Below are 27,458 nucleotides of genomic sequence, written 5' to 3'. Positions count from 1 at the left end.
ATCATCCTTACAATCAGTATTCTGAACTCTTTATCTGATAGATTGCTTATTTCCATTTCACTTAGATTTTCTTCTGGAGAATTCTTTTGTTCTTTCATTTGGGGCTTATTTTTTTGTCTCCCCACTTTGGCTGCCTATTTGGGTTTATTTCTATGTATTAGGTAGATCTGCTAGGACCCTCAGTCTTTTGGGAAGTTCTCTGGTGTAGGTCAATATCAGACTCTGTTTGTGACTGGCCCTGAGTATCCTGTTTGGAGCTCTCAACAAACCATATCTTGAGGCCCCCTCTGTTGAGGCTAGGTGCATTTGGACAGGACCAAGATGCACATCAAAGTCTGCTTTTCCAAGGCCAGGGTCCAGAAGCAGATCAGGCAAAGACTCAAAGCACTCTGAGGTCCACTTCTGCCTGCAGGCTGATTAATCTAATTCTCTTAATGAGCCTCCGACTGTAGAAACTCCACAGGGTGGGGGAGCTGATTGTTATCAGTCTCTTAAGGAGCCTTAGGCTCTAGAAACTCCACAGGATACAGAGAGGTTTTCCAGCAGGATGAAGCAATTGCTTCCCCCCAGGCAAAAGCTGTTTGGAAGGTAAATGCCTGCTTGAGAAAGATATCCTCTGCCATATGGAAAAATAGCTCAGCATAGGAATCCAGATGGCTGCCTTCTGAGGTCTATCTCCAGAGCCCAAACCCCACATTCTTCTCACACCACTCTAGTCCACTTTGCCCTCACTCTGCCAGAGCCCAAGATGAGTGGCTGCACACAGAACTTTCTGCATTGGCCATTTAAGAGGGTTCCTGCATTACTAGCCCTCTCTCCCTGGCAGACAGAAACCCTGCTGCTTTTCACAGCCAGACGTTATGTGGGTACCTTTCTCACTTCTGGTGCTCTGGGCTGGGGAGCCCAGCTTGGGCTTAGACCCCAGAGTTCTCAGTGGGAACCTCCCACTAACCCTCTAGACCTTCAGCTGCTGCCTGTGGTAGCCTGGCCAGCCTTCTCACACCTGCGCACTTTCTACCAGTCTCTATGTGGTCTCCACTTTATGTCCCTGGTTATGAGGGTGCTCTCCAGCTCATCTTCAGTTGATTATTCAGGATGGTTTTTCTATATTTTAGTTGTATTTCCAGTTTGGTCCTGGGAGAGTGTCAGTGTAGCTTCCACTCAATCTGCTGCCATCTTGGATCTCTATTCATTTTCATTTATAGCCATTTTTTTCCATTCAAAAAATCTTTATTAAGAACTACTATGTAGAGCACACCATGCAAGGCATTAGGAATGAAGACAAGTAAGATAAGACATATCATCAATGATTCTTCTTACCTACAATTCTTTTTTCTCCAATCCACTCATAACCAAGTAAACATTAAAATCATAAACATAAATACAATGTTCTATGTTATAAATAATGTGTCAGTAGCAGAACTAATTTTTAATTAAAAAAAAACTCCTGACATGATATGAGTCTGGGTTTTATTCAAAATTGAGATGGAAAAATTTTTTAGGTCTGATTTACCAAAGGCAATCAATGATAAGGCAAAAAATAGACTTGTGCCCACATCCCCACTGCTCCTAATACAGTTTCCTATAGACAAGGGGCCCTCAGTAAACAGAATTACAGGCATCAGAGATCAGCAAATTCAATCCTCTTACCTTATATACTAGTATGGTGAGATCTAGAGTTAAGTAACTTGCCCAAGGTCATAACATGAGCTAACACTAAAACCCAAACTTTGAAAATGCTTCATTTTAAGTGCCTAAAGCACAAAGTTCCTACAATATGCCGAGAGAGGGATATAAACATAACAATGCAAAACCGAAAATTAATTTTTACTGAAAGTGCATTTTAGCATTAACTGGTAAAATATACAAAACTCAGATATCAGAAAGACAGTGTTAGATTTAATATAATTAAGAAGAGAAGATACCTGCAAAAACCTAAAAGGATACATTATAATATTTTCTACTCCAAAATTTACCAAACCAAAGTAACATAGAAAAAAAAAGAAATAGTTTCATATGCCTTTCTTTATGTATCAGTCTTATGTGGAAGAAAATTCTTTTAAGCAAGGAACCAAGTCAATTTCTATGCCTTATTTACAAGTGTATTAAGTTATATCCCACTGATAAAAAGACACATATGTACTATATTTGTAACAGAAAAGAGTTCACATAGATTTTCATATTTTTCAAAGTAACTATTTTAGATAATGATAAGGGGTGATTTAAATATTTTATTCTGAGTGCAGAGGGAGAAAGTTAAAGCCATGTACACTAAGAAACTACAAGATAGGCCCTGGCTGGGTAGCTCAGTTGATTAGAGCATCATCCCGCTACATCATGGTTGTGGGTTTGATCCTGGGTCAGGGCACATACAAGAATCAACCAATGAATGCATGAATAAGTGGAACAACAAATCAATGTGTGTCTCTCTCTCCTCTCTCTCAAAAAACAACTACAAAATAAAATAAAACAATATTTACCATCCACTGATATGGTATGTCTACTTATGTCTACTAAGTGATATAAACTGTGCTAAATAAGTGCTTTACACATACATACCAGCTCATTTCACAACAAATGGGTAGAATGGATAGTATAATTATCTCCATTTTGCTGATTATAAAAATGGAAGCTTAGAATAATTTGTCTAAAGTACTCAAGTAGTAGTAAAAGCAGAATTTGTTCTCAAACCTGTATGGTATTCAAGCTCTATCAAATTCCTGGCCCTACATGGTTTAGATCAAGGTCAATTCATCATTTCTAAGGGGTGGATTACATGATCTCTAAGACCCCTTCTGACAATAATTCTGTGAGCAAAAACAGAAATCAGTTCAGAATTCACATAGTATCTGTGACAGTATACTCCAGGTCTAAGGAGAAGGCCATCAACAGACAAACCTATAAAAAGAGGAGAAGGGGGGAGAGGGTAAGACGAGGAGGAGAAAGAACAATAGGCTCTTCCAAGGGGCCTGACACAGATACATTTTACTAGCCATCAGGGCCACTGTGACAAGAGTGAAAAGGGGGAACCTACAAAAGAAATTGAAAGCAGAACTGTATCAAGCCCACTGATCTTGCCTCACAGCAGACAAGGAAGGAGCTGTTGAGAGGCCTATAGGAGCGGCCACGAACTCAATGCTGGGCTAAGTTGCAGTCCTAAAATAAACACTGGTCACTATTGTAGTTAAATAGAAATAGTCGAGTACAGATGACTAACCACTAGGTTTCTAGAAGAGGCATTCCACAACTGCCATGCATTTGGATCAATCTGAAATGTGTAATACTATGGAGTGTGCTTTTAGACAGAATGGGGAAGGAACCAGCACTTACTCTAGTAAGTTCCTCAAGTTCCTACCATATTCCAGGCACTGTGTACATGTACTTTCATGTGTTAAACCTCACAACAACCTTGGTAGATGTGATGGTTTATTTTACATGTCAACTTGGCTAGGCCATGGTGTCCAGATATTTGGTCAAATGTTATTCTGGATATTTCTGTGAAGGTGGTTTTTTGGTTGGAGTTAACATTTCAATCAGTGGACTTTGAGTAAAGCAGACTTACCCTCCAGGATGCAGGTGGGACTCATCCGATCAGGTGAAAGCCTAAATATCCCAAAAGACTGGCCTGTCCTGAGCAAGAAGGAATTCTGCAAGCATACTGCCTTTGGACTCAAATTGTAACTCTTCTCTGGCTCTCCAGCTTGTGGGTCTACCCTGCAAAATTGGACTTACCAAGCCTCCACAATCATATGAGCCAATTCCTTAAAATAAATCAATCTCTCTTTGTGGAGATACACACACACAAATCCATTGGTTCTGTTTCTCTAGAGAACCCTGACTAACACAGTAGATATTGCTCTCTATTTCAGCACTCAGGAAAATGACAGCCTGAAAGGACTCATTCTCCTTACCCACAATATTACACAGTAAAATGCCCTCAGGACTCACATTCTAGTCTGAGGGGCTAGCATAGGAGGTAGAGGGTAGTGAAAAATAGGGAAACCTTGTAACCACAAGCCACACATCCCAAGGAGTCCTTTACAACACATGTACCCAGAGCCTTAATGTGCCCAAGCGATGAACTATTCTTTGTCTGGTCTCCTGATTTAGTTATTTTGGATAAAAGAAATAAAATATTTCTACTAAATCAACAACACTTGAAGACTTTGAAAGAAGAGGCAGGGGCTATACATATGTTCAGTCTTAGGAAGAATAGGGAAGATTAAAAACTCTACTAAAAGGGCTACAAAATCACCTTTGAGCTGAGCATAAGATGACAAGCTGGCATTTTAGGTTAAATATGAGATATCATTGAATAAGATATTGAAAATTTGTATATTTAAGGACAGCTTTGGGACAAAGGATGACTGCTACAGCAGAGTAGGGGACAGAGTTGGCATTAAGTAAGTTGGATTTGGCAGGAGGGAATTTGAATTAGAGCGTCCTCTGAGAGCAGAACAACTTGAAGTGACTGTCGTGGTCAGTTACAGAAGAGTGTGGAGCGAGGACTGATAGTAAATTACTGGTAATGGGAGGAGAGGTTTTAAACAGAACCGGGACTTGGGGCCACCCTTTGGAAAATGTGATCCAAAGATCGGACAAGTCCTAGGCATTTAGGGGGTTGAAATTCCGTTTGGGTTCCGGTGCCTGGGGTCTCATCGGTTGGGCGGGAGACCACGAAGCCTCAGTCCTTTCCCAACCCCTACCCAGACTTACCTTCTGTTGGAAGTAGTGAATCGTGTACTTCATGACTACAGCTGGGCGGGATATGAAGCTGCTTGACAAGCGCTGGCTTCTGAGGGCCTTTACTGCCAGCGGCTCGGGGATGGGGGCTCCGGGCATCACGAAAGCCATGAGTAGAAGCAGGAGGACACGGCGCCCCATGGCTCAGCTGGAGGCTACTGTGCGGGTGGGAGGTAGACCGGCAGCTGCCCAGAGCCCGAAGCTCCGCCCACCTCGACTTGGCTCCTCCCCCGGGAAAACCAAAGTCGCCCCGCCCCTCAGAACCCGGCGTAAACCAGGGACACCCTAGCCACACTCCAAACGTGCCCTCCTCATCCCAGGGCCCCATCCTCCCAGCCAGCGCACTCCCATCCTTAACTAGATCGCCCTCTTTCTGCCCGGTCACCCGGTATTCTCGTCTTTGTCGTTACCCCCAAACCCTACCCGGTCCGTCTCGCTTCCATCGCCACACCCCTTGCCCTCCGCAAACCCTACCTAAGTGGGTAATAATAATAATAGCTACCGTGACAGTTTATTGATCGTTCACTACATCATTGAGCATAAAGCACACACATCATCTCATCTAACAAAACCATCGCAGAAATCTTTCCGCGTGCATGACTGTTGTTCCCATTTACAGAGGAGGAAACGGGGGTTCGGACAGGTGCGGGCTCGCACTGGGTCCCTGAGCGGTGCAGCTCGGCCTCTCAGACTGCTCTTTCTGGCGCCTTGACTCCACCTCATTAAGTCTAACCACCTCCGACGGGGCTCTGTCCGTGGGGCAACCCAAACCTCCGCGATGCCCACACGACCCATTCCGTCCACGGCGGAGGTCGCCGGAAGCCCACGTGGCCCCGGAATCCCGCTGGGTCCCGGACCCTTCTTCCGTTAACGCCCCTCTCCCTGGCCCGCAGGCCGCTTCCGGCCCCGCCTCTCTCTCTCCCTCTCCCTCTCTGGTCTCTCTCTCCGTCTCTCTCTCCCTCCTCCCGCTGCCACCCCCTTTCTGTCCCCGTCCCCGGGCCGTCCCATCCCTCTCGGGAAGAACCCCTTCCGCCTTCACGGCTCCAGCCCCCTTGTTCAGCCGGCTTTCCTCCTCGTTCGTTACGCCGCTGAACGCCACTCGCAGGGGCGCGCCCACCCTTCCCGGGAATCCCTACGCCCAGCGGGCTCCGCGCCGCCCCACTACCGCTGCTCGGCCAGCCGGGGAAAAACTCGTCAGACCTGCCTCTACACCCAGTTTGCCAACAGCGATCGTTTCCAAACGTTCACAGCAAATCCAGGTTAATCTCCACCCTCGGCAACGCCTTCTCCTGATTGGCTCTGAGGCACCGGCTAAAGCGTCACTTCCGGCGGAAGGGGCCGCGGGAGATTCAACTGGAGTCCTGCCGGCCTGGCTGACGGAGTGTTGCCCGGGCGGCGTCCCGGCCCCTGCCTCCGGTGAGTAGCTGCGGGAAGAGGTTCTCCCGGAGGGCGGGGGCCGGAAAATGGGACTTTGTTATTTTTTTCAGGAGTTAGCCTCTTTTATAAAAGGGCGGTCATTTTAATTTTAGACGGTGCTCTTGTGATCGCTCGGCCCGCGTTTCCTGAGCTTTCACTGTGCTAATCGAGCTAGACACGGATGAGCCTCTGGAACTGGAAATACAGAAAGGCAAATACAATACTGCAGCTTTTGAGGTGCTCAGAGATACATACTCAGCTGGCTGCTATGCAGAAAGTAATGTGCTGAAAAAGGGGTCTTTTCCAAACCGCGTTGATGGCTCAGAGGGAAAAGCGATTAACTGAGCAGTGAGCGATCAACACGAAAGTTTTCTGAATTCCTTCCTTATCGCTCACTTCTAGGCAGTCACTGTGACAGTAGCCTCCCAGCTGGTTCTCCTTCCGTCAGCCTTGTTTCCTGCCAGGCCGGTAAAGCTCAAACCTGACCAGGGCACTCATGATTTAAAACCTTTCAATGGCTCCTATTTTTCCTCAGATGTAAGTCTAATCTCCTTAACACGGTTTACAGGGCCCTTCTTGCCCGGCCTTTGCCTGCCTCTCCAGCTTTGTTTTTCACCACTCTTAGCCCTACGATCCAGTCACACAGAATGTCTTTCTGAGTTCCTCAAATGAACCATCCTCCCTCAGCTCCAGTTATTCATTCTGCAGGTAATTTTTAAGGGATTCCTTGATCTGTGCCAAGAACTGCCAGATACTGGGATTACAAAGGTTAACAAGATAAATTCCTGCCCTCATGGCACTTAAACCTTCTGTGGATGGATGTAAGAGGGATAACAAGGGAACCTACTTGAATTAGGTTCGTCTGGGAAGGCGTCTCGGAGAAATTGACATTTAAATTAAGGCCTGAGAGATTAGAATGATCCAGCCATTTAACAGAGGAAAGGAATAACATTCTAAAGTGAATGGGTTGTGCAAAGGCCCTGAGGCAAGAAAGAGCTTGGCATCTTCCCGTTCAAGAACCTAAGAAAAGATCAGTGCTGCTGGAAATTATTCAGAAAGAACAGCTGTGTGAGATGAGTCTGGAGAGATTGGCAGGGACCGGGCTACTTAGTTAGGATGCTAATGCAGCAACATAATAGGCAGGAAATAGTGGTGGTTTGCATTAAGGTGGTGGCAGAATATTGGGGGGGGGGGGGAGGAGTGTGAATGATGGTTTTTAGATATGGAAATAGACTCAAGCATTTACTTATGGGTGTAATGTGGAACTTGAGGAAAACCGAGAAATGAAGGATGACTCCTTAGGTATCTAACCTGGGTTACTGATGGAGAGTAGTGCCATTTACTGAAATGGAGAAAATCACAAAGAGGTTTGAGAATAAACTAAGAATTCAGGTTTCTTACCTATTAAACCTTGAGATGTCTATGAGACATGTAAATACAGTTGGCTCTCAGGTAAGCAGTTGAGATATGGAAGTCTGGAGTTTGCAGTTATTGTGTTAGCCTTTGTATCACTTCATTGGCAGTTTTACATTGCCTTAGCCAATAGGTTCTAAAGCCCTTGAACACAAAAGCCTGTTTTTTCTGTCTGTAGCCCCGTCCCCTTCCCCATCCCTAGAATAGTACTTTACCTATCATAAATGCACTGGACAAACTCTGTGATGTACTCACTAAAGTTTTCCTGGGTAATGTTTTAAAAATATTATTCAATGTTTCTCTAGACAAAAGAGATTTTGTCTGTTTGTTCTTTGTTTATTTAATTTTCTGTCTTCTGCCTGCCTCTCTCTTCCCTTTCCAGAGTTTTCATATGAGGTGAGTAAATCATTTCCCAGGGACTTGTTATGACGGCGTTTAGAAAAATTAGACAAAGTATGTGCCCTTGAAGGAGACCATTAGATAACTCCTTAATTCCTATTTGTATTCCATAGTTAGGTGTTTATTCTATAAAACACTTTTACGTGATTTCTCCCCTCTGGTCATCTTTGAAAATAGTTGTAAATTCTTATTTGTAAAGTTGTCAGACCCCCTACTCTCAGCTGTGGCCCCACCCTACCATTATAGGACCCAGAGCTAATATGACACAACCCCTTACTCTGGTGAAAACCCAGAGCTCATGTTACAGAACTTCATATTCTCTCAGGTAATAATTTTCCCAACATGGAGACAACCCAAAGCTGATGTGAGTGGACCTTCTACTCCCTCAGAGTGGGACCCCTTTCAACACTCTGATGCACACTGCCAGCTAGTGTGCATCTTTGGAATAACACCTGAGTTGAGGCCACCAGGAAATATTCGTTTTTGCTGCCATCTGGTGTACACCTTAGGAATAGAACCTTTTACTAAGCATCTGCTCTTACCATTTTGCAAGGACAGTTGAAGGCACCTTACATCATCCCTAGCTCAGAATGTCTTGTATACATACCCATGTTTCCTTTCCGTCTCTGATCCTCTCCTGCATTTGGGGTCTCTGACTCTCTCGTGTATGTGAGGTTCCCATACATTTGTATGTCTTAAATTTGGTTATTTTCTGTTGCTAATCTGTCTCATATGTGTTTGATTAGACCAGGGAACAGAACCTTGAGGTTAGAGGGAGGTTTGTTCTTTCCCCACATAAGCAAGTAATCAGACATTTAATAGGAGGTAAATTTTGGGAGTACATCAACGTCACCATTTCCTGAAATAAATATTTAACAATTTAACTAAATTAACTTATTTTCAGGACTGGGTGATTGTATCAGTGAAATATGGAACAATCTACTAATTTAGCTTGTGGATGTAAAACTTTTGTTTAAAGTTCCAAAGGTGGGAATGAAGAGGGCCAAAGTTTTGCGGTTGGCATGTTGATTTTATTTTATTTTTTTTTAAATATATCTTTATTGATTTCAGAGAGAGTAAGGAAGAGGGAGAGAGAGATAGAAACATCAATGATGAGAGTCATTGATCGGGCCCACAACCCGGGCATGTGCCCTGACCAGGAATCGAACCCCGATCACCTGGATCCTAGGTCAAAGCTCAACCACTGAGCCACGCAAGCTGATTGTTAAGAAACAAAAGACTGAGAAAGAACCTATGATTCTTATCTCATTTCTTCCTAAGATATTTAGTTGGAAAAACCTGGTTTAGGAAGAGAACTTCAGCATAATCACCTTAGCTTTAGAAATTCAGACTCCACACAGGAGTTTGTTGACCTCCTTACCTCCCCCTACCACCGTGTGCTATTGTTTCGGGGGTTGCCTAAGGAAAAGTAACCTGCCACATATGCTGCTCTTTTTGAAAATTACCTGCATATCACCCATTTCACCTGAAGTCTAAGACCCTGTTCCCCCATTTTCCAAAACGCCGGATATACCTAATATTACCTCATTGTCTTTGCTGTTCATTTGTATGCAAATTCCCCTTCAGGAGTATTAAACTTTGAATTTCTTCTGTTAATCTGATTATGTTAATCTGATTATTTGCCCAGCTGTTAGAACTTACAAGGTGCGAGGAAAATAATGTTTTTATCCCCCACAGTACTGATGAGCCGGCCATATGAAATTAATGGCTGGGACACTGCTGACTTCTAGAAACTGCTGCACCTGAAGGATTGTGAACATCTGCGGGCAAAGGTAAGCATTATTTTTGTTCACTCTGTCAGCCTTCCTGGTCTATTTCTGCAGTGTTTAGTAGAATTTGGAAGTGCTGTGAGTTATTTCCTCTCTCATACATTTGTGAAGCTAGCTGCTTGGACTTAGAGAGTTGTGAGTTTTCCTTATTGAGTCATGGGTCTGTTTACATTGTGAGGATCTGGTTCAGCCTCGGCATCTGGCAACTCGAGTCCATTGTCCAGCTCCAACTCCGGAGTCTAGCTATGGGTTCTTGGTTACTGATCTGGGTTCCGTCTCCAGACCCTGGTCTGGTGTCAGATCTATTCAGCTGTGTGTCTGCAATCTGGAGTCTTTTGGGGTATGGCTTTATGTCCTGGGTTTGTAGGGTAAACAGGCAAGGAGAAACCTGGAGGCAAATTGTCTCTCCTGGCCCCAGCCATGGTGTGAAGGGCAGAGGGCATCTTGAGGTTAAAGGGCCAGGAGAGTCCTGAAGCTGAATTCTGCATTTTGGCTCTAGCCAGGTTGTGCAGGCCCAAAGGGGTTGCCTGGCAAAAGGGGCAAGACCTGGAGGCAAATACTTCATCTTGATGCCAACCCAGAATGTAATGGGCAGAGGAGTGCCTGGGGAAACAGGTGAGGAGAGACCTGGAGCTGATGGGTATTTTCTGGCTCCACCAAGTATGTGATGGGCAGAGGGTGTCCTGGGGTTAAGGTTGAAGAGGGACCTGGAATCAAATTCTTCATCTCAGATTTAGCCTAGCCTGTGATGGACAGTGGAAACGGGCTGCTTGGGGTAAGGGCGAGGAGAGACCTAAATGCAATTGCTCCGTCTACTTCAGCCAGCCTGTGAAAGGTAGTGGGGGTGCCTGGGTAAGGAGCAAGGTAAGAGATGACATTTTCAGGAGGGAGCTTTGCCCGGTTTTATCAACCCTAGCTTACAGGTAGGTGTACCATCATGTTACATCTTATACCCTAAACTGGATTTTAGAGATGTAGAAGGAAGGTGCTTTTTTTGTGTGTGTGTGTGTGTGTGACCCCTCTTTCTGCCTTCTCCTTGATCCTATGTCACCTTCTCTACCTTGACCTTAGAGATTGCCATGTGGCCTAAAATGAAAACCAGATCTAGGAATACATACGTGCTTCTGATAGAACCTTACTAGTCTTATATATTGAAGGATCCCAAAATAAGGATAACAACAAGGAGTTAGGCAGCATTAGCTTTTTCCCTATGCTCCCTTTAATAATGTAGCTCAGTGATTTATATAAGTCTGTTTATCTTTCATCTTTGCAAGCTTCGATCTTACTGCCTTAGGTGGCAAGATTTTATTTTCATAGAAATGTCATTTTGATTGATGGACAGGATTAGTATCACTTTAAGATCTCCCTTCCATTGTCACCACATTTCTAAATTTCTGATTATCCTATGAAGAGCTATGCCTAGAAGTTTCTATTATGATTTTTAACCTGTGCTTTTCACTTTGTCAAAATTTGTGGATGCCAGTCTCAGAAACAGCTCCACCCATGTTCAGGAATTGAAAGCTTTGCCATTTGTTTACAAATGAAAATTTATTGATACAGCTTTATCTTGAACATGTGCAGAGACATTTTATACTATAATTAAGCTAATCAGTTTTAAATGTTGGTAAACAAACCAACATTTGAGATTTTTAAAAGTATAAAAGAGTAGAACATTGCTATTCTGTTGTTTTACTTCTTGGTTGTGTTTTATACAAGGATCTTAAAGCACTTTGAACTCTCCTTTCACCATATAACATTTTGCTTTTTCTGTTTGCAAAATATGAATTGTCTTATTTTCTCTTTAAGCTGTGTAAAAATGTGCATACTGAGAACCAATAAAGTTATTTTTTTAGCTAAAAAGGACCATTTCCCACCAATTTAGGTTCTTTAAAAGAGTCATGTAAGTTCATTTAAGTTCCTTCTATTAATGATAGAAACAAGTTCTGTGTAGCTTTTCTTTTAAAGATGTGAAAGAAGCTAAATGACTGTTTTCCTGAATTATTGAGAATGGAATATTTATTGAGAAACAGAATGTTTGTTTGAACTATTATGTTTTAAACCTTATTTTCTTTCTATTAATATTTTTAATTAAGCATGAAAAGAAAATTAGTTTTCCAACACATTGACCTTTACTAGAAAAGACACCTCTTGGCTTTGCTGTGGAGGTTAAGAGGTTTTCCTCAGAGATGAATTTGCTCCTACAATTAAATTTGCACCCTGGTGACTCCTTTGTTTTGCAGGCTATGGTGTGAACACATGAACAGAAGAAGAAAGTTCCTTCTTGCCTCGGTTCTTGCTGTCCAGAATTCAAGTTTTATATATCCTTCATGTCAAAATTGCTTCTCTCGGATAATCTTAGTCTCCAAAAGGTAAAAGTAAAGTCTGTAAGCACAAGGGAGGAAATCCAAGTCAGTTGCAAACCAACGCAGGAAACAGAAATTCCCTACTCTTGTTTCCCTACTGCTACAGCACAGCAGGTTTATGACAGAGGAATTCCATACTCTATCCTTTGCAAAAGATTTTAGAGACACCGAAGAGCAAAAAGATTGCTACCTAAAGATTTTCTTTGAACTTCAAATCCTTAGCGATAAAAACTATAATAGGTATTTCTTATTTTATGGGGTTAACTTTTTCCCTTTTTTTAACTCCAAGATTTAAAGTGGTGATGGTTTTCAAATTACATTCTGCACAGCCTTAAGGCTTCGTGCTTCTGGGCGAGATGGGGATTAGAGAAGGAATAATGGAGAGTGCTGACCAGTAGGCTGGGCTCTGGGCCCCCTTTTAGCTTCAGTAAGACCTCCGTTCTCATCCTTGTATTCGGGTTCCAAGAGTTCATTGGAAAAGGTTCCGTGATGTATGTAAAGATATAGACATACAAATATAAAAAATATATGTATGGAAAGTTTTTGATCGTTCCTATAAGACTATCATATTCACATACATAAGTATGTATATACCGATGTGTGTACATATATGTGAGTATGATACTCTTTTCATATGAAGGATCAAATTAACTTTATTTTTATATGTGTGTGTGTGTGTAAGATTTCATTCTTATTTTTATGGCTGAGTAGTGTTCCATTATATGGCATGGGCAAAAGTAGGTTTACAGTGGTGAGTACGCAAAACACAGTTTATTCTTTTTTTTTCTTTTTTTAATATATCTTTATTGATTTCAGAAAGAGGAAAGGAGAGGGAGAGAGAGACATAGAAACATCAATGATGAGAAAGTCATTGATCGAGCCAGCAACCTGGGCATGTGCCCTCACTGGGAATCGAACCCCGATTGCCTGGATCCTAGGTCGACGCTAAACCGCTGAGCCACACCCAGCCGGGAAATTCTTGTTTTATTATTTATTACTTATTGTATTATTTATTTGTATTATAACTGTAAACCTACTTTTGCCCTTTCTGTATATATGCACCACAGCTTTTTTTCCACTTGTCTATTGATGTGCACTTGGGTTGCTTCCATTAAGTATACTTTTTTTTTAAGTTGTTTTTATTACATTGTATATATTCAATTTAATATGGGACTATAAATTTGGAAGGGATATTATATAATCATCTAGTGTAGGTATTCTTAACCTGGGATCTATGAATAGGCTGTAGATATATATGAATCCTCCAGTCCCCCAAATATGTGAAGTATCATGTGTTCTGGTCATGTGTGCATTTTTCTGGGAGAGAGTCCATTGCTTTCCTCAGATTTTCAGAGAGTTTCAGGACCAAGGCAATACTAAGAATCACTAACCTAACCACTTCTATTTCAGGGATATATATACTAGAAAAATAAATGAACTGGTATCAAAAAAAAAAAGTAACAAATTTTAGGTATTATTTTAGACAGATCTTCTCAGAGGCTTTTTGAGAGCAAAACTGTTTTCATAATTCTAAGACATTATTTCCCTTTTCAGTCTCGTTTCTCCTACATGTGCGTAATGGAATTTTCAGTTCTCCAAAGACTACATGACATGTGATATCACAACAGATTGAGCAAAAAAGGAGATATGAGAATTCAACTGTCTTTATTAAACCAAATATTAAAGAGATTTGCAAAATGTAAAACAGTGCCACTCTTCTCACTGATTTTTTTTTTTTTTAACACAGTTATTTTTCATAAAACTATGTTCTTTTTGTTAACCATGCAGTGGGTCTGTTATTTTTAATAAATTAATAAATACTTTTTAGACTTAATAATTTTAAATTTTCTTTAATTTCCCATAATCAGTTTTAAATATAAGTAGACAAACAAAAGCTCTTTGGTTTTCTTAATAATTTTTAAACATATAAAGTTTGAAAACTGCTATTCCATAACAAATGACATTTTGGAATAGAGGTGTTTCTAGAAGTTAAATCTGGGGATTGTAATTTGAATGTGTTGCCTCTACTCTTACTTCCCAAAGTGTGGTCAGAAAAACAACTGCATTGGTACCACCTGGCAGGTTGTTAGAAATGCAGGACTTGGAGCCTTGACCCAGACTTATTGAATCAAAATCTTCATTAGAACAAGATCCTGGTGATTTGTATGCATATTAAAGTTCAAGTTCTGATGTGTATTACTCCATGCTAACATTTGTTTCAATTCAGCCTTATTCCCAAAGGAAACTATATACATAAATATCTTCATTATATATATACAGGGAAATGTATACAGGGTGTCTGTAGATTCTATTACATTTTGAAAATGAAATGTATTTTAATAATCCTGGCTTTATAATTACACTTTTTTTGTGTATACATTTTTTTGGGACACCCTATATAAAACTACATAATTTAGTGTTTATATGCATTCATATTTGTAAACCTAGTTTGTGTTAGGCTATCATTGATACTCTAGTTGGAAGATAGTTCATTATTAACCATATTGTTCTTATACTTATCATAAGACATCATGCAAGGAAAAATCTCCAGGATAGAAATCCAAAGCCTCGGATTTGGGTCATAAAATTCAGTAACTTTGTCGCCTTAGGCAAAAATTCATCTCAATTGCCCCTTATGTAAATTGGAGTAAATGGCCTTGTTTACCTATCAAAATGAAATCGTGTATTTTGCAAACATTTATAAACTGCAAAATGCTGATGCCTATTAACTATTCCAAGATTTGCTAAGAATTTTACATTAGACTTGAATGCATTATTATTATATAACTTTTAAAGAAGCTGTATTTATGGCCAAACTGCAACCCAACTCCAACAGATTTGGGTAAGATTACACGAATGGATTGGCACAGATCCATCCTCAGTGGAGCAAAAATAATAATAATTAGCACAAATCTAATGATGAATCAATAACTTCTTATATGAAGGATTAACCTTTGTTCAAAATATTCACCTGGGTAGCTATGGAGTTTAGGCTCCCCCTAATGGCTATCTGGCAGCAATGAAATTTTTACAATTACCTATTTTCTATTTGCATTTTCTATTTTCCATTTGCTTTTTAAAGCTAGATCAGCAATTTTCAACCAGTGTGCCACAAGAATTTTTAAAACATGCAATACCTGACTATTTAGTCAGGGGCACTGACCTCTTTTTCCTTAGATTGTCAAATAAAAATATGACAACAACCAGCAAAACAATAGCCATCTGGTATGAATGAATCAAAAGTATACCCTTTTTTTGGTCAGGTCAGCAAAAAATATAGTTTGCTGTGCTCCAGCATTTTAGTAATTAGTTTATGTGTGCCATGAGATAAAAGGTTGACAATCGCTGAGCAACACAAAGGGGAAAAAGATTAACCATTATCACAAGATGTTTTCATTGGTCAGTTTGCTTTATTAAGAATGTAAGTTATAAGACGTTACTGCAAACAACTAGAAAGGAGGGAAGCATAGAATTGACAGCAATCATCACAATATCTAATATAATTATGAGAAAGAAGCAGACTAAGTTATTAATTGGCAAAATCGGCAGTAGATCTTTACTTTCTTTTCTTTTGCTTTGTCTCCTTTTGTCCTTGTTCAACCCTGAATTTTACAGATGAGGAAATCAAGGCTTAAGGGATTTAGTAACTATCCCAAGACCGGGCACTTACCACATGACAGTAGTTACACTTAATAGTTTTTGACCAGAAAGACATTGGCCATAATTATACATTGCCTTAAAACAAGTTAAATAACATGTTTTGTACCTAGCTTTTATAATCTGATAAATTTTTAGCATATTCCAACAAATTAAAGAAAGTAAAGTTATTCTTATAATGGTGAGAAAAATATAACTGGTGCTATGTATATAAATTTTTATTAACTGTTTCCAAGATTGTTCATTATTCTTTTAACAGAAGATTAGACATTAATTTTTAGGTCTTCTGTTGGTGTCTTTATTTCATTATATTTAGTTTGCACACACCCCCAACCCCAAACGGTAATGTGTCTCACTTTGTTCATGATAACTTAGCCATCCACTAAGAATATCTCCCCCCCACACACACACACAGTTTCCCTTCACTTTTCTGTCAGTTCAGGGCTATTTAATTTAAATCAGTGAAGGCAGCTGTTAGAGTAAAGAAATTCAAAAGAGATTGATCTGAAGTAGTTTAAGAAGAATGTAAGTTGCATAGGAACGTTTGTACACAAAATATTAATTTTTACTTTTCCAGATTTGTTTTTCATCATATGAAAAAATAAACTGGTGAGCATTTCTATACTTTTTTCTTCCACTTTTCCAGGTCTAATTGTCCAAAATGTGGTTCTACTGGTGAAGCTGAAAATGCCAGTTACAGATACAGACTTTCCATAAAAGTTGCAGAATCAAACAAATTATTTGGCATTACTGTTTTTGGAAGCTGCCTAGATGCATTTTTTGGTCTTACAGCCACTGATTTACATAGGTAAGATTATTTAAAGCATTCTTTTTCCTAGCTACTCCTTTAGTATATTAATAGAATTTAAAGATATGTCTTTTTAAAGTAATAAACATTTAGTAAAAAGATGACCACTCAACCTCAGATCATCAGTTTCTGTAAAAGATAATCAAGAAATAGATGTTTATTTCCTGAATACATACTGTGATGATGTTAAACCAGGCTACTTTTATCCAGGCCAACTAAACTGTAATTAGAGTATTAAATTTATAAAACTCTAATCCAAGTTAAAGGACATAGAATAAGAAAGTAAAATTGTTTCATACTGAGGGATTATCCAAATTGAGATTTACATCCAAATGGTTAATGTCCCTTGAGGCAGAAGAAGCCATTCGTGGTAGTAATATTTGCGTATCAGAAGTTGAAATTTCGCTATTTCTCTCATTTGCATTACAACTTCACCTGCATAGTTTGACCTATTATGACGTTGTCCTGAGAATGCAAGGATATATATAAGCAGTCTTCTTCCCTCCTCCCCTAATCCCTTGACAGAAGAAATGCCTGTCTCCTTATTGTTGAGAGCAGACTCACTTGAAAGGGGCAGGAGAGGACCACCGCCAGGATTACCAGGGAAGAGGAAAGACTTCCCTCTGCTTTGAGGAGAAGGGCTAGAGATCCCACCACTACTTCACTGCTACTCCTAGAATAATTGCTGGGCCTGATTACTAGGCAGGCATCCACTTTATTCACACTTGATCAATTGTTTTTGTCTTTGTAGCTATGGAAAACTAGAGGGAACAAAATGCCTAGCTCTTAAAGTCACTTTTTATATATATGTAACTCAAAAGGTTCATGCTGCATTTTCAAACTAAGTGTTCATATCTCCCAACTTTATGGCAGGTTAAAATTTCAAAGTTTATCTCTTCACACTTTTTTTCCCCCCCAATCAAGATACATTCAAGATCCTAATGAAATTCCGGGAATACTGGATAGTGATGCAACTCAGAACCTGTTAACTAAAGCAGTTGAAACTTGCTTTGTTGGACAGAGCTTTATTTTTGGAGTGACGGTAATTAATGCTAGTTTTCTTTTGTCTATTCTGCTAACGTTTCCATTGTAATGAAATGATTTGAATTCTCTAGTTTTTAGGAGTCATAAATGTGAGAACCTGTAGAAGCACCTTAGACTGTATAAAAACCGGCTATAGGTGATCTGTTAAAACACCGTGTGACAACTTCCTCTTTCAAAAGTCAAAAGAGCCTAGTTTTAAATGCTTTCAGAGCTTTAAAAATCTAACTTTATATAAATTCAGAAGTGTTAGATATTTGTTTATCTGCATATCGATAACTCTAAGAATAGGTTAGGAAGGGTGGTCTTAAATAATTATAAAAGTGGCAGAAGACGTTGTAAAGAATGTACTGACTGAAGGAGTAGTCGCATTCTGTCTCTGTGCTAAAGGGAACAAATGGAAATTTTATCCACATTGGAATCAGGGTTTTCAAAACAGGAATAGAGCACTCCCTAACTGCACAGTGGGAAAGACCCAAAGGGAAGGTGAAGCCAGATGCCACAGAGCTTTGCTTTGTTAAAACCTTAGATAGTTCTTTATCTTTTTTTTTAAACAGGTGTGAACATTCCCTTAAGCACTCAAAGTTTATGGAAACTGATGACAAATATAACAGCTACCATTTGTTGAGCAACTACTATTTGCTAAGCAGTACAGTTTTCCATGTGTTATTGCGAATACAATAATCCTGTGTATTTTAATCTCTATTTTATAAATGAGAAAACTAAGGCTTAGAAAGATTAAATAAGTTGTCCAAAGTCACAACACTAAATAAATGTTAGAACCAGGATTTGAATACAGGTCTCTTTACTCTGAGGTTTACTTCTCTTACTTATACTACTGTGCCTATAACAGTAGAGGAATTGAAATTATTTTAAATCTCTGTTTCACATTCTAGTCAAAGGAAGAAAATTTTATTCTCATTTAAATGTATTGACTTCTTTCACAGAATTTTGAAAACCAACATGGTCAAGGTTCAGATTCCAGTAACTTCTTAGAACAGTGCCCTGGCCGCAGGAGAGAAGTTAAAGAGCTAGTAGCTTGCCAGGTTGTCCTACCAGACCCAGGTGTAGCGGGCTTCACAGTCATCAACTATTTCCAGCAGCTTCTGCAGCTTTCCAATTTCAGGAAACTTCATGATGGCTCCCAGACACCTAATAGCCACTTACTTGCTTTAGAACACTCAAGTAGTGATCTCAGCAGCATATGTGGCCTTGACAGCAGTTCTTGTTTTTTTGAGTCCCATGGCAGAGATAATCTTTTAATATTCTGGCAGTCATCACTTGAACTCACTTCCATTGTTTCACAACTAACAGATGATGACAAATTTTCAGCTTCAGAACAAAGCAAGGCCACTGATACTCCTCACCAGAACAGAAAGTGCATTTCCTTGGCAGAGGCCACTGGTTCTGGTGGTTGCCATGATGCCATTCAGTGTTCATGGAGCCTTGTTTCATATATGGATAAAAAGAGCACAGCACAAAAGTTGGATGAAGAACTTGGCTTACAAGCTAATCGACCAAGTGCAGTTCACAGCAGTCATGAAATTGGAGTTACTGGTTCTAATTTATTCCCCTTGAAAATGCAAGAGCCCCGTGAACCAAGTAATGCAAAATCCTTCCATAGTGCAGTGGATATTAAAAAGAGGTATTCCCAGTGTGAGCTAACATGTCACCAGCATCATGATGTCAGTACTCCCCCGAGCCTTCAGGAAAGATCTATGTGTTGTCCACCTACATCACTCAGACTTGAAGAGATAGCTGGTGATTCCCAGGATTATGACCCCAAGATTTGGGATGATCTGCCACTCTCTGAAAGCTTAAACAAGTTTCTGGCAGTTATCGAAAGTGAAATTGCTATAACCCCGACAGATGCCAGCAGTAGGAAGCGTCATCTAGATAATGGCATCGAAAAATTACATGCAGACCACAGCAGTTTATCTGTGACTCCCCAGGGAACTGCTGGAGCCTTGTGTACACCACCTATAGCTTTAAGATCATCAGAAGCAACAGTCAAAGCAAACTCTGGCAAAGGTAACCTCCTTTCCACCTGTGGAGCAAATCCAGCTCCTAGTGTTCAGGAGGAGTCACAACCAGATAACACAGCCGAGGCTGTCTCTAGAAGTAGAAATGGAACAGATATTTCTGAACGTTTTCTACCAAACGCTTCTCTGTCAACTCTGTGTCCATCTTCAAAAGATTTAGGAACATCTACTCTTAGAAAGTCTACCAGAATTTCATCACGTGGGGCTGCGATTTCACATACACACAGTACTTCAGAGAGTGACCATTCTTGTCTCGATATCAAATATTTTAATGGATGTGAAGAAAAATCACCTTTGGAAATGAGTGAAAAGTTGACAGCTTTGTTTTCCAGGAGGTATAATGATGTTTCTGACCTTTGCAACTTAGAAAATAAACAATATAGTAGGTGGCCAAAGAACCAAGGTGACAGTCTTACAATTTGCAGGAAACTTACATATTCCTTAGAAGCTCTTTGCAGTACTCCAAATAGAAGTACAAATACATTGAAAGAAATGCCTTATGGACATATCAATAATAATTTAACAGAGAACTATTTTCCTGGTCATGAAGGTAGCTACAATGCTTCTGCTGATCTCTTTGATGATAGTGCTAAAGAAATGGACATGGCTACCGAAACCACCAAAAAATCACAGGATCTTTTGTTACAATGGGGAAAGTCTTTGGCAGAAAGTCATCATCTAGAATCTGATTTTTCACTGAGATTACTTTCAGAAAACTCCAGCCAATCATCACAAAAATTATCCTTGCAAAACATATCTGCCTCCATGTATCCAGAAACATGCCCTTCACCACATTTTCCATTAGATCCAGAAAGTGATGTCGAAGATAGCCAAGACTTTGTTCCATGTTCACAGTCAACTCCTGTTGCAGGATTTCACCAAACAAGAATTCATGGGATGATGGGAGCTTTCAAGAAACTACCTGCCTTTTATTCAGATCTTGATACTAACTATAAAAAAACAAGCATTTTCTCTGAAAATGAGGCACATCAAGCCTCTCCCAGCTGTCCAAAAAATATAAAAACACCTAGCCAGAAATCCAGAAGCCCTGTTATACCTGGTATTATACAACCAGAGGTTTTCAACCTCTGTCCTGTTGCTGAATGCCTTGAATCTGACATTGATGAATGGGTCCCTCCTACCACAAAAAAAGCATTTCTTTCAGATATGCTTGGATTCCAAGCCACGGGTCTAAGAAAATGCCTTGCTGCCTGTAATTCTCCTGATCAGAACCCATTACTGAGAAAGAAACTGAAACATGTCAAACAAAGAACCAATAAACGTTTAATTAAAAAGGAGTTAAATTTAAAGAATACACTTACAGCAGTAGTTACAAACCAGAAAACCCCTAACTGTAGTAGTACACACTCAGGCTGGATTTCCAAAGAATCAGTTTTGGGACTTGGTTCTTGTTCAGAAGTCAGATGCTGCCCTTCATTTTCAGAAAACTGGCCACCTTCAGTGCCTGAAACTAAAAGCGCCTGGTCGCCTGAATTGTTTTCATAAAAAGTCACCTGAACCCAGTGGCTGAATGTTTAAAGGGGAGTCTATTTGGAAACGTTCGCCTCCATTGGTATGGAAAGCATTATTACCGTTTTGAACACTTGGAGACACAAAGAGAAAAGAGGTGCTATTGCACCTTTTAAAATGGGAAAGCAATTGTTTTTCTGTGCTTTATCCAGAATGCTCTGATTCAGATAATTTTGCACTTTATCTTTTTAATTGTACTTTGGTAGTATTGTTGGTTTTGCTTGTTAAGATTATTTGTTGAACTCACATGTATGTTCAGAAATAAAACCTTTGCAAAGCAAAGCTTGAAATCTTCATTAATTGTTCAGCTCAGAAAATGCCTGTTGTGTATTAGGCCAACTACTGTGTTGAGTTTGTGATACCAAGCTACAAGATCACTGATCACTGAACAAAGATTTTGTTTTACTGGGTAAGACAGGCATATTACAGATAGTTTCACTGCAATGCATCAAATGCAATGAAAGGTTTCTAATGAGTATTACATTTATGTTGCTATGTGATCAGGGTAGAGAAGCAGTTAACCCAGCAGAATCTGGGCTGAGGATAAGACAAAAGGTCAATGAAAACTGACTATTTAGAGCTAAATGTGAAACTGCGACTATTTTATTTAATAAATATTCATTATATGCTTACTACATTTAGGCACTAGGAACACAAAGATGAAAGCCAAGGCCCTTCCCTCAAATTCATGGTCTAGTAGAGTAAACAAACAGTATCCAGTAAGTTCTGTGCTTGGAGATAAACTTGAAGTGCTAATAGCAAAAATCAGGAGAGTTTCTAGACACTCAAGTTCTTAGCTGCACCTCAGCTAAACCTTTTAGCTGTGAAACCTTTACTATCTCTGTTAACCTCCTGTAATAAAATGTGTGGACCCAAGCAAGGTAAACTGGTTTGTCAATGAAGATACAGAATAACAGAGAAAAGGTGCATGTTTATTGTCTGATCCATGCATGTGAAGGTGTTTTACAGTATACGGGCACCATCTCTTCCTCAAGCCTTAGAAATAGTCTCATGTTCTTTATTGTCAACTGTGCCATTTCTGGCTAATTTCATATCTCCCACTGCAATAAGAGTAGAAATGTTATTACAATGCCATGACTTACGGACCTGCTCATATGGAACCATATGGATCTGGCCTCTGTAGTTTCCTAACACCATTTTTTTTAATGGTGGTCACACATCATTACTTATGCTGAATTCATTGTGCCTGTGAATACTGGCTTCCAATGACTGTCAAAGATTGTTACTGTGCTTCATTGATTATTACCAAAAATGCAAGTCTTACCCAGATGGTGCAGCAAAGTGGATAATTATTTTCCGGTCATATATTTACCATTTGGGCTTTTATAGCATAAACATAGAACACATATTCCAACCATGTTTTCTGAACGTTTTAAGCTCTAATTACTGCATTTCTGGCCACACTTGGAGTAAAAAAGGCAGGAGGCCCATGGGTGGAGCAGGAAGAATGGTTTTATTTGTGTAGAGAATATCCATTTCTTCGTCAGCATGTCTTAAGGTGAATTCTGGAGAGGACAGTCACTATCATTTGGAAACGAGAGAGGACATTGATTGTAAGGGGCCGTTTGGCTTTGTGGAACAACGTTGAAAGGCCTCAGATGAAAGAGTCCTGGCCCAACATAAAGTGCATAACCTTTGGAGAGGAGTAGGGTAAACTTCCTGGTGCAAATGGACAGGATAAAGAACATTGCCACCACCCTTACAAGCCTGGGGGTCTGTAGACCAGAGGCAGCATCGTAAATGGAACAAAGAAAAGTGAGAGCCAATGAACAGCCCGTCCCACACACATACAATACAATCCCAAGGGTCACCTTTGGTAGTCCAAAACCCTGAATTTATTCTGTGTCCAATATGATCTTCACCTAAAAGCTAGTCAGTTCCATTTTGGCAGCCTAGTCTCATACTGTTGTGTGAAAGCATATTGCTCAGCTAGCGAGAGGGGTCCACTCTTCAGACCCAGGGCAGTTTCTGTAGACACGAGACCCAGAGCTCCCTGGGGCATTTGGTCCACACCAAACATGGATCAAAGGAGAGAAATTACACCTATTTCAGGCACCAAAGTGAGACTTAGAAAATCTCCAGAGGTACTTCTGGCAACCAGGTCCCACATAGGACCAAATCCAGGCTCAGGGTGCCGTGCTTAGTCCCAGGAACTGGAGGATTTGTAAATCTTGAAGGCACTCTAAAGCACAAGCATCCCTGAAGTGTGGGGGCTGAGGGAGGAGCCCTGCTTACTCAGGCCTCAAAGGTGTCTAATCTCCCCCCTTGTTACCCTTGACTGCCTCCTTATTTGCCTGCCTTTAAAAGACGGAGCCTTAACTTCTATTATCGTCCCCGCTACCTGTACTCTGGTTGAATTCCTTCACTCATCTATAAGCCGTTTAATGCAAAGTCTACTTACTATCTAGACTTTCTCCTGAGACCAAACTTGTACATTAGTGTGTATGTTGTTGTTCAGTTCAAAATATTTTATAGTTTCCATGTGGTTTCTTTGACTTACGAGTTTCTTACAAATAAATGTGTTTCTTAATTTCCAAAACAAAACAAAAAAGATTTTATATTATTTCAGACCTTTGAAATTTGTTGAGACTTGTTTAGTGGCCCAATCTATAGTCAGTTTTTGTAAGTGTTCCACATGTGTTTGAAAAGAACATGTGTTCTGCAGTTATTGGGCAGAGAATTTGTTTTTTCAATCCCCACCCAAGGAGTGAGGATATTTTTCCATTTTATTTATTTATTTATTCATTTATTTATTTTAGAGAGAGTAGAAGGGGAGGAAGAGAGAAACATCAATCGGTTATCTCCTGTATGTGCCTTAATCGGATTGAACCCACAACCTAGGTATGTGCCCTAACGGGACTACACTCCAGCCAACTGAGCCACCCAGCCAGCGCTTGGGCAGAGAATTTTATATGTGTGTACTAAATATGTTAATCATGTTGCTCAAATTGTATATGTACTGATTCTTCCCCTGCTCTATTACTGAAAGCTGAAAGGAATTTTTAAATCTCCCTCTATGATTGTGAATGTATGTTATTTGTCATTTTAGTTTTATCAATTTTTATTTTATTTGGAGGCTATTATTAGGTACAAATTCAATCTTGTATCTTCCTAGTGGACTGAAAATTTCATCATGGAAGTCCCATTTCATTACTATTAATACTTTTTGTCCTAAAATCTAATTGTTACCACTGTATTACATTAGCTTTGCGCTGCTTAGTATTTGCTAGTGGGTTTTGATTTTGCATTTCTTTTTCAGTCTTTCTGTATCTTTGTCTTAGATGTGCTTCTCGTAAGCCTCATATGGTTGGGTTTTGTTTTTGTCCAGTTTGACAGTCTTGTCCTCTAACTGGAACATTAGTCCATTAACAATGTAATGATTAAAGTATATCTGGTTTATCATACTTCGTACTTCCTATTTATCCTGTCTACTCAACTTTTTTGTTTTTCTGGGGGTTTTTTTGGTCATTTTTGTTTTTCTTTCTCCTAGGTTTAGAAGTTAAATGCTGTTTCTTTTTGTTTTTACCCTCGAAACTACAACATACACGCTTATTTTATCAAAATACATATGTGTTTCAACTTGCAATTCTTTGACTTTGTGATGGTGGAAAAGTGACTCACATTCAGTAGAAACCATACTTCGAATTTTGAATTTTGATCTTTTCCTGGGCTAGAGATATGCTGTAAGATACTCTTGTGAGGACGAGCAGTAGCAGTGAGCCGCAGCTCTTAGCCACAGTCATGACAGTAAGTAGTACAATACTCCATCGTGTACTGTGTTTGCCAGTATTTCCTGAATACTGTATTCAGTAAATTACATGATATACTCAACACTCTATTACAAAATGGGCCGTTAGGTGATTTTGCCCAACCATAGGCCAATGTTAATGCTCTGAGCATGTTTAAGGTAGGCTAGGCTAAGCTACGATGTTCAATAGATTAAGTGTATGAAATGCATTTTTGACTTATTAATGCATATTTTCAACTTACCATTGGTTTATTGAGATGTAATACCATTGTAAGTTGAGGATCATAATTACAAAATCAGCTGTAACTGGAAAAGCGTTTTCCACTCTTTGAAGATCTAAACTTAAGGTTCATGTGTTGGGTAAAATAGCCATAGGTCAGCAGACCATAACCAGATTACTTGTCTCAAGGCTTGCAGTTTGGCTGGTAGCAGATCAAGGGATTGATTGAAAGTATTTGAACAAATATGAATTTGAACAAGCTGAATGGACATGATTAAAATAACTGGAGTTAAATGCCATTGACAATGTGTCATAACTCCTTGACCTTGGGGTATTTCCTTCATATATAACAAAGGGAAGGTGGATATGTTTACTCCGATATTAAACCTGTAACTCTGAGTAGCCAATCAGCCCAATTAATTAGACACCATCTGCTATTGACCGAATATTTGTGCCCCCCCCAATTCCTATGTTGAAACTTAATCCCCAATATGATGGTATTTGGAGGTGAATGGGTCATGAGGACAAAGCCCTCATGAATGGGATCAGTGCTCTTATAAAAAGGTCACAGGGAGCTCTCTCGTCCCTTCTGAGCATCAATAAACTGTAGAATGTTAGGCCACATACAGTTGTTAGTTCTTATGGTTTTATCTCTAAGATCAAAGTCAAAAAGGCTAGCCTATGTCTTTAAGCTTATTTTTATCCAGATTTGAAAACATAACTATTCTCTGGGAAGCCTGAATAAATTCCAGATATGAAAATTTAGATCTTATATAACTAGCATGTGGTTTCCTGTGAGTAATGGAAATAAGATACTTCAATTCTTGAAATAATCAGAGGTGACCACCTGGCCAAAAGCACAGGCACATGATTTAAATACAGTTCCAGTTTCCATCTGTCAGCTGCAGATGTATTTGAGGGTATAGAGATAGCATGTATCAGGTATAGTTTGTGGATAGCAGATGTGGAATAATTGAGTCAACTAATGATAATGATCATCAAGGTTTTTCAAAATACCTATTTCCAATTTGCCAAGGAATTGAGTGTTGGAAGCATTACATTGCCCAAATGAGAAGCACAATGATCTAAACATTTAACTAATTGGAGAATAAACGACATTTATACTTCCAGTGATCTATAATGATTTATACACAAATAAGCATTTAAAAATTCTATTCAAGTTTGCAATGTCTCCCATTTAATTAATCGAAAAACCAATGTACAGGGTGAAATTACTTGTCCAAATTTCCTTAGTTGCATAAAACAAAACTAAACTAAACAGAATGAAAATGTGTAAGAGTCAAAGTTCCCCCTCCAGTGAGTGGCATTTGCCTCCCATCCTTTGCTGCTTATGACTTACCAGGTTATATTATAATCATATGAAGTTGCCAATATCTCACTGGTTTTGACCTGTAAAAACACAATTTCATGTGGCTCAAGTTAATAATAGGACACTTAAAACCACAGCATGTGTAAATTCAGAAGAGAAATCTCTGCAAACACATCCTTTTAGGGAAGGTGCTAAAATAGCAAAAATAAGAGTCTCTTAACAATTGCTGAGAAGCTGTCATTAGACAACATAAATGATTTTGCAAATCCTAGTACTTTATGTTAAATGATGATGTCTAAGGTTATATAGGTTGCCCATGTTTATTAGTTGACTAAAAAACACCATGCTAACAAGCCCAAAGTCATAGGTTTAATCCCTTTGTCATCTGTTAACTCTACTGTGTTCCAAGACCCACCGTACACTTAATCCAAGATATTCATCTTTTAAATACACGTCCTAAGGAAGAAGGTGAGAGTCAAGGATTGGCGTGGGGTTGAATTAAAAAAAAAAAAAAAAAAGGCCAAAATCCATGACTTCTACAATGGAGATAGGGGACAACTGAAAGCAGATTCCTGCACCTGCCATATAGTATATGCTCGATAAATGGTGAATAAATGAATGGGCAAATGAATGAATGCCTTACTAGTGATGAGTCTCATTCTTAAACATGAAGGATAATATCTTAAGTGATATCTCCAAAGAATATAGAACCATATAATGTTTTAGCTAGAAGGGACCTTAAAGGTATGTAATCTAGTGCCACAGAACTCCTCAGTGTCAGCACTGAGACTAGAATTTATGACTCCTTGTTCTCAGTGTAATACTCCTCCCAATATATCATCAGATAAAGCATCTTTCTCACCATTACAAATAATTAACACATAATTTTCACACCCTGAATGTTGCAGACTAGTCTTATTTGGTGTTCTAAGAGGCC

At 39.6% G+C, this 27,458-nt stretch overlaps 2 protein-coding genes across 6 annotated transcripts in view; one reads left to right on the top strand and one right to left on the bottom strand.

Moving 5' to 3' along the window:
* The window catches only part of PRCP (prolylcarboxypeptidase), a 53,545-nt gene extending 47,519 nt beyond the window's left edge, over positions 1 to 6,026 (bottom strand). Inside the window, exons 1-2 of one of the 3 annotated variants that reach the window (XM_081155161.1) lie at positions 5,944 to 6,026; positions 4,717 to 4,901 (exon numbers count right to left, since the gene is read on the bottom strand). In XM_081155161.1, coding sequence (XP_081011287.1) covers positions 4,717 to 4,884 — 168 coding nt within the window. In that variant the 5' untranslated portion in view covers positions 4,885 to 4,901; positions 5,944 to 6,026. Of the gene's footprint in view, positions 1 to 4,716; positions 4,902 to 5,514; positions 5,619 to 5,943 lie in introns of those variants that run through there. The other 2 variants (XM_081155162.1, XM_081155163.1) reach the window with 2 other exon arrangements.
* Positions 6,027 to 6,083: 57 nt separating this feature from the next.
* On the top strand, positions 6,084 to 21,475 carry DDIAS (DNA damage induced apoptosis suppressor). Of its 3 annotated transcripts, none has more exons than XM_081155158.1 (6): positions 6,084 to 6,159; positions 9,670 to 9,764; positions 12,002 to 12,130; positions 16,428 to 16,589; positions 17,514 to 17,631; positions 18,578 to 21,475. In XM_081155158.1, the coding sequence occupies exons 3-6, from the start codon at positions 12,018 to 12,020 to the stop codon at positions 21,176 to 21,178; spliced, it is 2,994 nt and encodes a 997-aa protein (XP_081011284.1). In that variant the 5' UTR covers positions 6,084 to 6,159; positions 9,670 to 9,764; positions 12,002 to 12,017; the 3' UTR covers positions 21,179 to 21,475. The 3 variants fall into 3 exon arrangements, with proteins under 3 accessions (XP_081011284.1, XP_081011285.1, XP_081011286.1); XM_081155159.1 differs by lacking the exon at positions 6,084 to 6,159 and adding an exon at positions 6,617 to 6,696; XM_081155160.1 differs by lacking the exon at positions 6,084 to 6,159 and adding an exon at positions 6,792 to 6,867.
* Positions 21,476 to 27,458: the final 5,983 nt, after the last annotated feature.

The sequence above is a fragment of the Miniopterus schreibersii genome (assembly GCF_964146895.1).
Source record: "Miniopterus schreibersii genome assembly, chromosome: 12".
NCBI lineage: Eukaryota > Metazoa > Chordata > Mammalia > Chiroptera > Miniopteridae > Miniopterus > Miniopterus schreibersii.
Note: the sequence above shows the minus strand (reverse complement) of the source record. Positions and strands in the feature narration are given on the sequence as shown.